The following is a 12,296-nucleotide window of genomic DNA, read 5'->3' as shown; positions in this document are numbered from 1 at the left end:
AGGCTTTTATTTTGTTATTTCTCACCAGACAGTTCTTTTCATATTATTTGGAAATATATTTAATATATTTAATATTACTCAACATTTGAAGTCATTTTCATTTTATCAGATCATTTTTTTAAACATCTGCATTATTTAAAATGCATTTATTTATTCGTTCATTCATTAATTTATTCATTATTGACAGAGAAACTGGCTTAATAAATGAATGCCAGAGATCACGTTTCCTTTGATCTGAGTTTTTAGACGCTATTACCGCAACGCCTAGTATATGCGCGCACCACAAAATAACGTGGCAAATAAAAACATAAATCAATTTCTAAACAACATATATTAATTATATTATATTGTGTGTATATATATATAACTCTTACACTGTCTGGTGGGTCTATCAACGAATTATTCAGCTCAGTTTTGCGAACCGATTTAGCTATTTCATTAAAAAAGATCCGACTCAAATGAACGATTCGTTCACGACTCAGACATCGCTAACTTCCGGTCAGCTGATAGTGTGTCATCGGTGTTTGCAAACAAAACTACTGTGGCTTCATGCCTGCATCGTCCACTGACACCACACACCACCGCGGTCATGGGAGAGAATGATGAGAGCGAAATAATCGAGCACCACGACGCTGAGGAGATGGAGAAGATGCGGACGCCGAGGAATCAGTCGCAGTCCTTTCTGGAGAAAGACGGATACAGTAGCACGCAGTCATCACACCGCCTGCTCGCCTACAGCGATGCGCTCATCTCCATCATCGCCACTGTAATGGTGAGGAAACCCACAGACAGACAGCCTTTTCTTCAACAGGCCGCTGTCATTTTCTATGAATCGCCTGTTCTCTGGGCTGCACCAAAGTATATACTGATGATGCGTCATGATTTTCTTGTGTTCACAGATATTGCCTGTTGCGCATACAAAATTTCAGGATAATGAGGTGAAAAGACATATTATGCCACCCTTCCAGGAATAGTTCACCCAAAAATGAAATTTTAGTCGTTATACGCACCCTCATTTTAAGATGTACCCATGTGACTTCCACAGAAGGCAGACAAACACAAAAGAAAGTACAATGTTTGTGTGCCAGAAGAAAGTAAGTCATACTGGTTTAGTTAGAGCAGTGGTTCTCAACTAGGGGGCTTCAGCACACTTCCAAGGGGGCAGCAGGACAACTGAAAATGATCTAATTATTTAAATCTATTGTCACTACTGCTTTATGTAAACAGAGTTTTAAAATGAGTAGTCATTATAGCAGATGTTTCAGAAGTACCTTGAGAGCTTTAAAATGTTGGGGTCCTTCTTTGAGGTCCATTGGTTTATATAAACATGAGGGTATATAAAACATTTTTGGGTGAATTGTTCCTTTAAGACATACAAATTAAACACAAATTTGTGAAATGTTTTATCTCCTAACTCATCTCTCTATATTCAGGAACTGAAACAGAGTATTCAGGCTTTGCTCACCACCAAGATTGCTGTCTACTTGATGACTTTTTTGATTGTCACTGTTGCTTGGGCTGCACATATCCGGTGAGAGCCCACTTTGCATAAATTAAATCAAGTATTAACTTCATAGAACTGCTGTTTTCATTCATTTGTATAAAGATCTCATTAAACATGTGGTTTTAGGTTGTTTCAAGTCATCCAGCGCATTGATGACACTCTTGCACTGCTTAACCTGGTGAGAACTCCAACTAGTATTCCTAATCAATGCAAAGTATCTCTGTATTCATTTTTAAAGTGTGTGGTGGCTTTTCAACATCTCATTTCTATTTCAGGCATGTATGATGCTCATAACCTTTCTACCATACACAGTGAGTCATTCTACTGGTGTTTTGAAAGATTGCTTAGTTCAGCACTATTTGACTATATGACTCCCTTTTGCCTCCTCATATGTCTTTAAGGGAAATCTTCAAAAATTATAATTTTTTTTATCTTCTTCTAGTTCTCTCTCATGGCAACATTCCCTAATAATACCCTCGGCATCCTCCTCTTCTGTGCTTGTGTCATGGTGATTGGTTTAATTCAGGTGAGAACGCTTTCATGTACTGAATAACATAACCAGCAGAAGAAACTTTGAGTTTTGTCTGACAGTCATGTTTTTGTGTCTTTAGGCCTTGATTGTCTTATATGGATTCAGTCGTCCTTTCCTTCTCAACGATCAGATCCAAATGTCTGAGAATCAGGCTTATTACAAGAGACGGATCCTTGAAGTCATCATGAGGGTTCCTATCATGTGCCTGTTTGCCAGCATCTTTTCAGTCATCTTTATCCAAATGGTACAGGATTTGAACTTGATTTATTAGTACAAACCAAGGCCACCAATTACAGCGTATATATATATATATATATATATATATATATATAAGTAAATATAACAAATGTATTTACTGTTCAAATTATACAGTATTTTATTATGTAAAAATATAATTTTTAGTTGGCCACGATTGCCTTGCGGGCAGCGTGCTGACATACAGCGACGTTGCGCTACGGGCATTCCGAGTTTGAATCCCGACTCGAGGATTTTCCCGATCCTGCCCCCTCTCTCCCACGTCACTTCCTGTCAGCTCTGATCTGTCCTATCATAATCCGCTTGTTAAATCTGACATCACAATTCACCGCTTCCTGGTTCCAAATGCTCTATCAGATGCCACAAGGAAACCACAAATGGTACTACTATACACTCAGAATGTGATATAACTTACTACCAAAAAATTCTAATCCTAACCTTTATCTCCATACCAAAATCCCAGATGGCCAGACAAGGATTGATTTTTTTTATAAATCATTAAAATATTTGTGTCTGGGAATCTGTGAGTCTGGAGACTATAATGGACACTTTGTTTTTAAAATGTTTAGCTTAAATGTGTGATATGAATAAGTAGCTCATAAATGGTTGTTGAGATGGTTTTCTCAAGTGAAAAGAGTAGATGTTTGGATCCGGAAACAATTCCTTATGTCATGACTTAACAAGCGGATAAAGGCAAAAATGCCAAAAATAAATCTTAAAACAAAAACATAATGTTTAAACCACATTTAAATCACATATATTATAACGTTTTAATTAATAATATATATTTTTCCTCTGGCAGTCCTACATTATTTTGGCTATGGTCATATTCCTGCCATACATCTCTCAGTGTTTAAAATGGATCCGGAGTAAAGCCATCGGTGGTAAGAGCAAAACCTCACTACACTGTACTCTCTTATTCTTATATTGCATACATATTTTGTCACAGTACATACACTGCTTTTCAAAAGTTTGGGGTTTGGTGGGTTTTTTTAAATGTTTTTAAGTCACTTATGTTCACCAGGCTGCATTTATTTGATAAAGATACAGTAAAAACAGTAATATTGTGAACTATTATTAGTTTAAAATAAGTTTTCATTTTGAATATATTTATTCCTGAGATGTCAACGCTGAATTTAATCAGTCATTGTCACATGATCCTTCAGAAATCATTCTAAAATGCTGATTTGCTGCTCAAGACACATTTCTTATTATCAATGTTGGAAACAGACATGCTGCTTAATATTTTTGTGGAAACGGAGATGTGCGTTCTTTAGGATTCTTTGATGAATAGCATTTATTTGAAATGGAAATCATCATTCAATGCATTCTTGCTCAAATTATTTTTTTTTTTAAATCCCAAACTTTTGAACTGGAGTGTAATTGGAGCAAATGCAATCTGCATTATCTTTTTTTTTTTTTTTTAAATAACCTCAGGTCAGGTGGAAGACAGTCCAGATTCAGTGCCCTTCTACACCTACCACCCTAGTGAACCTTTGAGTAAAGAGCGAGTGGAGTCCTTCAGTGATGGGGTGTATGCAATCGTCGCCACACTGCTCATCTTAGACATTTGGTTTGTATCCCTCCAAAGCAATTTTGTCATTACTGGATCCAAATGCCACTAGTTGTTCAAAGACTGTGCGATAACAAAAAATTTGCTCTGTGCTTCTCTTTGGTACATCATTTTAAACACCTTGTATTAACGTTGTCTTACACAGTGAAGACAACGTGCCCGATCCGTCTGTGATGAAGAAGGAGTTTAACAACAACCTCATCGCTGCGCTTCAGGAGTACGGTCCCGAGTACCTGGCCTACTTCGGTTCCTTCGCCACAGTCGGCCTGCTTTGGTTCGTTCATCACTCTCTCTTCTTGCATGTGACAAAGACAACGCGCCTCATGAGTCTCTTCAACACGTTCTCCCTGGCCTTCGTGGGCGGCCTGCCGCTCGCCTACCAGCTCACGCATGAATTTCCCAGAGGCTCCCGCAATGAGCTGGAGGCTGTGCAGATCAGCTGCGTCATCATCTTCTTCGCCGGTCTGTTCCAGCTAGCCATATGGGTAACGGCACTTTTCACTGAGCGCGAGACTTTGCACCCATATGTGCGCTACGGTGGACGAGAGCACACCTTTATGTTGGCCAAGCTCTCACTATACCCCTGCGTGGCGCTCGGGACCTTCGTTTTCACCTGCGTCCTGAGCCGCTTCAGCACGTCCATCTTTCACATGATGGAGATTGGCGTACCGTTTGCTTTTCTTGTACTGAGGCTGCTGGTCCGTGTTGTGCTGGTGCTGCTCAGGTGGCTCTTCTGTCCTGTGAGGAACGATTTGGACAGTGTTCCAGTAGAGGAAGAGGACTCACAGCTGCCCATTATTGATATAGTGACTTAGCAGTGAACGGAGAAGAAGAAAACGCCTCAACGTATAACCTAAAATTAAGGTTAGGCTAGGCTAACCTCCCTCAGCGCTTTTGTTTATAATTAATACTGCAGCTGACAGCTTTGTGTTGTAGAAGACGTCCATATCAGTCAAATCTCTCATTTAGTTTAATAGACTGTGAAAGTGATGGATGAGGTCTTCAGTGTCATAGCAGTGGTCCGAGGACAGCCCATGAGCTTTTTTCTCTCCTTACAGAGAGGCACAAAAATGTTTTTAAGCCTTGTATTTTTTAGCATGTTAAAACATTGTCTCAATGTTTTTGTTTATATTTTAATGTGAATTTAATTACATAGAGGTTTTCACTTTATTCAGTCCGTAAGAACTACAGAAGTGTTTTAGGTTATATTCAGGTTTGTTGGTTGTAGTATATTCTTAATTTTTTATTTGAAATTATTTTGACTTGCACTTTGTCATTTGGGCTTTTCTTCTGGAGCTGCAATTCAGGCCTTGATTCATTCTATTAGAGGAAATCTTTCATGTAACTGCATAATCGTCCAAAACCACATGCATTAGGTTGAGGTGAATGCTCTGTCAAGGTGTTTGTAATGCTCTAAATCTTCTCTTCATTTCATGTAACAATGAAACTGGTGATGCACCTTAGATTAAATAATGAAGTCACTGTTGCACTTACAGTTTGATCTGAATGGAACATGTAGAGATAATGCTAAATGTTTTGTTTTTGTGATTTTGTTAGTATTTCATCTAAATGTTATTACCTTACCATACTGACTGCAAGATGTTGTACTGTACGTAAAGTGCACTTGTCAAACATTTTAATTTCTTGATTTTTTTTTATTACCTTCACATTATCAGTCTGTTAGGAGTCTGCTTTGGTTTTGGGAACCACTGTAGCTGTGTCAGTCCAAATGTTACTGTTTAACTACAAACAAAGATACACTTTTGAGAATAAACTCAAGTGCTGCTTGCAGAAGTACTGTAATTTTGGTGAAAGACAGGAATCATATAATAAATGTGAGCGCACAGAGTAAGTCAAAAGTGAAATTTATTCACAAAGTGTAGCATTGCAATAACAACAACAATAATAATAATAATAATTCATACACCCCCCCCCCCCCCCCCAGTATTGCCCATACCTTATTATTTTCTTTGTCTTCTGGTAAATGTTTACTACTGAAAACATTTTATTTTAAAAAGAACTCTGAAAATCAAACTGACATAAAGGTTCCCCTTTTTTTAAACAACGAATAACAAACCATGATGAGCAAGTAATCTGAAACCCATTTTCAGCTAAACTTCTGAACAGTATAATCTTGCACAATATTATATGTTGGGTAACATTATAACTTCAATTGTACAGCAGCTCTCAATCTAAATTGCTAATACAATTGTGACCTCCACAAAATAAGCTATAGACAACTGGAGGTGCATTCTCTTTTTGGTCTGATAGGATTCATTTACTACAAACACAACATTCTCACATGACTGCATTTACTGGACAGCAGATGTGAAGGAAACGAAAATGTAAACCAATTGCAGACAGGAATGAATAAGGTAAGGGGTCACACTTTTTTTTAGGTTTTACAATACATCTATTGACATCTATTGAGTCCTGATGTTTAATTAGGGCGAAGGTCACAGGTTATTACAAATCCACTTCTTTTAACTAAAAGCCTAAAAAAGTGATAACCTGTAGTAATGTTACTTTTGTTCATGTGTCTAAATGTCTAATTTATTCAATCTGTTATAGGATTGTTCTCTACTGTAAGATTGTAGCATTTGACAATGTTAATTGCGGTGTGATATTTAGTTGTTTTTTTCACAGCAAAATTGACTGCTTTGGTACACGTTTGATAAAGAATCCAGTAAGATTTCAACAAATTAAAATAACAAGTAAGGTTTTTAAAAACAATATTTTAGGGAGGATACTGTAAAAATGAAATAGAATAAAAAAAGCACATATCTATTCAAAGCACCAGTGTTTTCTGATATTAAAACCTGAAAAGCTAATTGAATCTTTCGACTCGTGTAGTTACAGTGCAACTAAAACCAATGGTCATGGAAGGGAACACAGCAAATCACCTTCTGAAAAGGCTGTTTCTCCCCAAGTTATTCTTCACCACTAGAGAGGTTTAGTCATGCTAGATTTAAGAAAATAAGACAAGTCTAGGTCTTTTTGCATATCATTTTCATAACTTACTATTTTATAGAACTTAAGCCTTATATATTATATTAATAAATGTATAATCTCTCTCTATATATGATCTCATGTATAATATCTATGTGCAATAATACATATGATATGTACACACACACGGAGTAATGGGAAAGAGAACATGGCTATTTTAAGCAGTAACAGTAGGACTTACAGACATGTTTCTGTTTTAGACTCACTGTTTTGTAGTGCTTTGAGTTTAGGACCCCCGTTATTAATGAAGCTCACATTTAAATGTTAACCATGAGAATTATGGCATCTCAAAAACCTAAAGTCACCAGTCACCACCATGAGTTATTGATTTTGCAAACCAGGCCAGAATCACAAAATCAATGCCGTCACTCCGCTGAAGCCCCCTTCCTGTAGTGCTATACTTTCACTTACCATGTGCTTGAACCTTTTATTTTACTTAGTTGTTGATTGGAAGACCTCTGATGTTAAGAGAACCCTCTTGCCCCCTTGTGGTCATTTTGCTCCATTTGGTGAGTTTCTAATGGGTTAAAAGTGAGGGTTTGGTTTGTGGCGGGCGTCACTCTCTCTCACTGAACGGGAGCTCCTGTGGTTGGATGGGAGTGTGCTCCTGCCATCACAGTCATGGGTGAATGCTTACTGAGTTCAACAGGACATGAGCTGGAGACGTCTGTCATTGGGCTTCCTCCACAGCAGGGGGCAGCATGCCCTTCTCTCGTAAGTGGTTGCGTAGGATATTGAAGATGCTGAGTTGCTGCTCTGGTTGCAGGACAAGCAACTGCTGTAAAACCTTACTGGGGTTCGGCCCCCTGGGGAAAAGGAAAAAAAAAACGACAGAGGGTCAAACATGCTTCCTGCGTGCACATCTCTGGGATTACAGGAACACCAAACATTGAAGTTCTGATGTTGAAATCAAAATGCTAAATAGTGGTTATTTTTTTCAATGTATCAGAAATGAAAACATCTATGTTTTTGAATTAAAACCTTTTATGCTTTTTTGAAATAATATATAGAAGGTGACCTGCTCTAACATTTGCCCATTCCACAGTGCAAACCCAACAATGGACATAATAAGAAAAAGAATATAATAACAATATACAGTAAACTATCAAATAATATGATGTTAATAATAAATAGAATATAGAATCAAATATTTTGTGTAAAATTATACAATATATACTGAAGCTGTACAATGGACAAAAATAATAAAAATAAATAAAATAAAATATGAAGATGCACAAGTCTCAGTAGATTTCTTTGATTTGAATTATCTCGCTTGTGACACCTAAATCAGGAAGGGTCAGACTATCTGTCATAGTTTGACTTTAACCATGTATTATGCTGAAAGTAATTATAAAGTAACAGCTTCACTGATGAGTAAATCTAATTTACTTATTGGCCAAAGCCCATGTTTACACTCATTTCGCATTTTGGATCATGTGTCTAATTCTAATTGAAATAATTCTTATTTTCTTTATACTTTCAGTAGCACCTATTTTATGGATTTTGATTGGTAATATTCTTTAGAAAGAATGAAGTGTAACCAAATAAGTTGAGAGGTCACCTGACTTCCTCACCTGATAAAACTTGCTATGTAAACATGAACAAACGTTGCCATCAGATACTGACAGTCAAAACGATCCATTATTCCACCATGACCAGGAATGGTGTCCGCAAAATCCTACAAAATAACAAAAACACAAGCTCATAGTGTAACGGTCACTCCAAGTGCATAAAGACCGTAAAATACAAATTCAAGGGTTTATGTGACTTCTGCTGAAAGTGAACCAACTTTAATCTTGAAAGCTCGTTTGAAGCCACTGGCAAAGAATCCACCAAATGGTCCGATCAGAGAGGCGAACGTAGAGAGCGCAATACTGTGGATCTGAAAAGGGTAAAGGTTCACCGTTTTCTGCAGACACAAGAAAGACGTAGACATCATTAAACAACCCTCTCAATTATAGTATATTAAGCAGAGCTTTATTAGGCCTCAATGTCTTAGGTGTTACAGCATGTAGTTTTAGCCTGTCCTGTACTCACCCATCTAACTGCATTCTGCACCACTGCAGGAAGTGTGTATTCCTGAATCATGAAGAGATTCGATGGCTCACACTCCACAGCAAAGCGGTTTGTCTCACTGTTATATTCCACTGGACAAACAAAGTACTGGTACTGGGATAGCAGGTACGCAAACTGGAATAGGAGGGAGACATTACGGTTTTAGTTGTCATGAGGGTTTATGAGGTAATATAACAGTTGTTGGTGTTGCTTGAAGGCAGGGTGAGCATATAACATGTCCTGGCGAGGATTTCTAAATTGCCTAAAATGGCTATGTTTTCACATTTTTTTCATACTTGCTGAAGGTAAGGTCTGAAGAGTGCATGCAGGCATTGTATATAATCGACCAATCGAGGAGTATGACATGGTCTGCAAAGCAATGCAAGTACATGTACATATAATGTATGAAGACTGCGTAGAGGATACCAAAAGAGACACCAAAAGCCACACATTTTAGGCAATTTAGAAATCCTGCAAAAAAAAAAAGGATCTTCAAAAGACTAATGGTGACTTACAAAGAAACTGAAGACCACTGTTGCAAAGAATCCCCCAATGAATCCTTCCCAGGTCTTCTTTGGGGAGAGCTGTAAGAGAGAGCAAAAAGGTTTGAGATGAGATCATTTTCATCCACAATGCATTAAATTATGGAAATATACTCATCAGTTCAGAAAACGAAGGCATGGAGAATGTTTATCAGAAATGTTTAGAGCTGTGAGGAAAGGTAAACCTTAATCAGTGGAGTTCTTCCAAAAAAGAAGCCAAATAGGTAGGCCATGATGTCATTACAGATCACAATAGAGATGGGAACAATAAACCTAGAGAACAAATTACAGTTTTATTTTACAAACATATACTGTAGGAGAGAAGAAACTGCAGTGAACAACAATACAAAGAAAAATTCAGTTAATTTCATTTACATCAGTGAATTCTTTTAGAGAATTAGTATGTACATTTTAATAAAGTTAACTAAAAAATGAGTGTTTCAGCTCTCCCTTGAGCAACAAGTTATCAAGTGGAACATCAGGAAACACAGGAATGCAGCTTGAAAAACTCAATGAGGTGAAACCTCGGGTCTGTCAGGTTAGGTGGGCTTACCAGATCATTCCCTCAAACAGGTTCTGAATAACCAGATGTGACTGAGTCACCACAATCAACAAGGTCACATGGGTCCAAGCAAACTGGAATGGGAAGCACAAACAAACATACACACACACACATACAATGGCCATCCACACAGACACACACACACACACACACACACACACACACACACACACACACACACACACACACAGAGTGAACAGTTGAAATATTATTTACTCACTCAATGATAATGCAAAGCAAGTTATGGCACATATCCAAACAAACAAAATCACAGCATGATTTGTTTTTGTTGAAATATTTTTTTTCTTTCTCTAATGTCAATTCAGAAGTCTGTACTAAGACTATAAAATTAATAACAGACATAAACATTCTAAATGTTTGATTCCTAAATGCTCAAGCAAACTTGGCTTGGCTGCTGAGTGTTTCATTTGCCAGTTTTTAAGTTCATGTGGAATGGGTGTGACCCACACTCACAAAGAAAATGACATTTTGCTGACATCAAAGGTTGAAGAGAAGTAAGTCACAGTTCGAGGCTATTATTAGAGATTCTGAACCACTGTAGCTGGACTCAACCCAACAGCTCAACACTCAGGTTTCTGGTTAATAAATAACCAAAAACTTACATCAAAACTAAGTTTGCATGTCTTGAAGGACATATCAGTGCTAGCAAGGCAGCAGCTTGAATTTAGGTTTTAAGGGTTGGGCCACTAAAAAGCAGCATCAGAGCCGCCATTGCTGTGGTCCTGACACTAATTGTGGGCATCATCATTTCCATTACATTTTGAATGGTGAAAATTCTAAAATGAGTACTTTTCTTTAGTAAAGATGCATTACATTGACTAAAAGTGACAGTAATGATATTTAACGTTACAAATGATATCTATTTCAAATTTATATGCACTTCTTTTGAAAAAAGAACCCTGAAAAATGTATCACCGTTTCAACAAAAATATTAAGCAGTTATGATTGGAAGCAGTTATGAAGCAGTTATAATGGCTGCTGAAAACCCAGCTTTATCATTACAGGAATAAATTACATTTTAAAATATATTAAAATAGAAAACAGTTTTTTTTTTACTGTAATAATATTTCACAATATAACTGTTTTTTACTGTATGTCTGATCAAATTAATGCAGCTTTGGTGAGCATATGAGACTTTCAAAAACATTGAAAAATTGCAATGACCTTGAACGTGTGAACGTTGTTGTGTATAATAATAATAAATAAAAAAAAATGGACACCTAAACTAAAATTCCCTACATATAATATACACATAAATAGTACTAAAATTATCTACACTGCAAAATCTGAATGAAGTCTATATGCTAAAGGGTCATGAAAGCCCGCATTTCAGCACTAGACCAGAATAAAAGTAATTAAAGTGCTGCCTTGCATACATTGTAAATATATGCCATGCAATGACTCATTTAAACATTATTTGCAATACTTTCACAATGCCCAGTGCATCTAAATGCGAACTCTCTATACAGAAATATAACATTAAATGTGATAATATGACATATTATGACATGGGACTATTGAGTATCCAAAAGGTCCAACACATGATATGCACATGACTGTGAATGAAATGGACAGTTTAGTTCTGGCTGACATATAAATGACTGATACACACCATATAAAACTGCAGGCGGTAATGTTTCTTCACTAAACTCAGTACAAACATGCAGAAACCTGTAAAAAGCAAATAACATGCGGTTAATTTCCTACAATACAGAAGCAATTATAAACCTTATCACTGTTTACTGTCTCATTCTGATTTCCATTTAAAGAAATGGATTTGAGAGACTGCAGACAAGCATTTTTTTGTTTTGGAAATCTTTCATATCACTGTTATGACAGCAGCACACATCATTATAGGACATTTTGTTTTTGTACATTCTAAAAACAAAATTCTAGAACAAACGCACTGGGTTATGTCTTATACTGTATATTCTGATTTATATATGATGATGATGACCATTAAGCCGTGCTGGAGAGAGAGCAAGATTTAGCGAGAAGAAATGACTGCAGAGGGACAGATCTGCAACAGCTGCCAGCATGCTGTGAATTTATGGCCATAACAGAGGCAGAGGTACATGAACATGATCTACTGTACATCTACTTTCAAAGCAGCGTCTTTTTCATGGTCCTGAGCTGGTCCGAACTCATGAGGTTTTTATACAAATTTGTGGAGTTCATGCAGTTTGAGTGATGCTGTCATTAAAGCAAAAGGGCAACACACCAAATATTAAAACATTCTGAAA

At 36.9% G+C, this 12,296-nt stretch overlaps 2 protein-coding genes across 2 annotated transcripts in view; one reads left to right on the top strand and one right to left on the bottom strand.

The window, feature by feature from the left end:
* Nucleotides 1–479: 479 nt before the first annotated feature.
* LOC306869354 (endosomal/lysosomal proton channel TMEM175) lies at nucleotides 480–5,719 on the top strand. Its single transcript, XM_079416095.1, has 10 exons — nucleotides 480–772; nucleotides 900–938; nucleotides 1,434–1,531; nucleotides 1,631–1,682; nucleotides 1,780–1,815; nucleotides 1,947–2,030; nucleotides 2,116–2,280; nucleotides 3,094–3,175; nucleotides 3,729–3,864; nucleotides 4,010–5,719. Exons 1-10 carry the CDS (start codon nucleotides 590–592, stop codon nucleotides 4,677–4,679), a joined length of 1,545 nt encoding a protein of 514 aa, XP_079272221.1. The 5' UTR covers nucleotides 480–589; the 3' UTR covers nucleotides 4,680–5,719.
* The window catches only part of LOC306869355 (phosphatidate cytidylyltransferase 1-like), a 24,743-nt gene continuing 18,159 nt past the window's right edge, over nucleotides 5,713–12,296 (bottom strand). The window contains exons 6-13 of the mRNA XM_079416096.1: nucleotides 11,666–11,724; nucleotides 10,024–10,106; nucleotides 9,656–9,743; nucleotides 9,444–9,512; nucleotides 8,911–9,063; nucleotides 8,663–8,782; nucleotides 8,448–8,551; nucleotides 5,713–7,679 (exon numbers count right to left, since the gene is read on the bottom strand). Coding sequence (XP_079272222.1) covers nucleotides 7,544–7,679; nucleotides 8,448–8,551; nucleotides 8,663–8,782; nucleotides 8,911–9,063; nucleotides 9,444–9,512; nucleotides 9,656–9,743; nucleotides 10,024–10,106; nucleotides 11,666–11,724 — 812 coding nt within the window. The 3' untranslated portion in view covers nucleotides 5,713–7,543. The remainder of the gene's footprint in view (nucleotides 7,680–8,447; nucleotides 8,552–8,662; nucleotides 8,783–8,910; nucleotides 9,064–9,443; nucleotides 9,513–9,655; nucleotides 9,744–10,023; nucleotides 10,107–11,665; nucleotides 11,725–12,296) is intronic.

This window comes from Barbus barbus, assembly GCF_936440315.1.
Source record: "Barbus barbus genome assembly, chromosome: 5".
In the NCBI taxonomy this organism is placed as follows: Eukaryota; Metazoa; Chordata; class Actinopteri; order Cypriniformes; family Cyprinidae; genus Barbus; species Barbus barbus.
The sequence above is the reverse complement of the archived record's forward strand: the minus strand, read 5'-3'. Positions and strand labels throughout refer to the sequence as shown.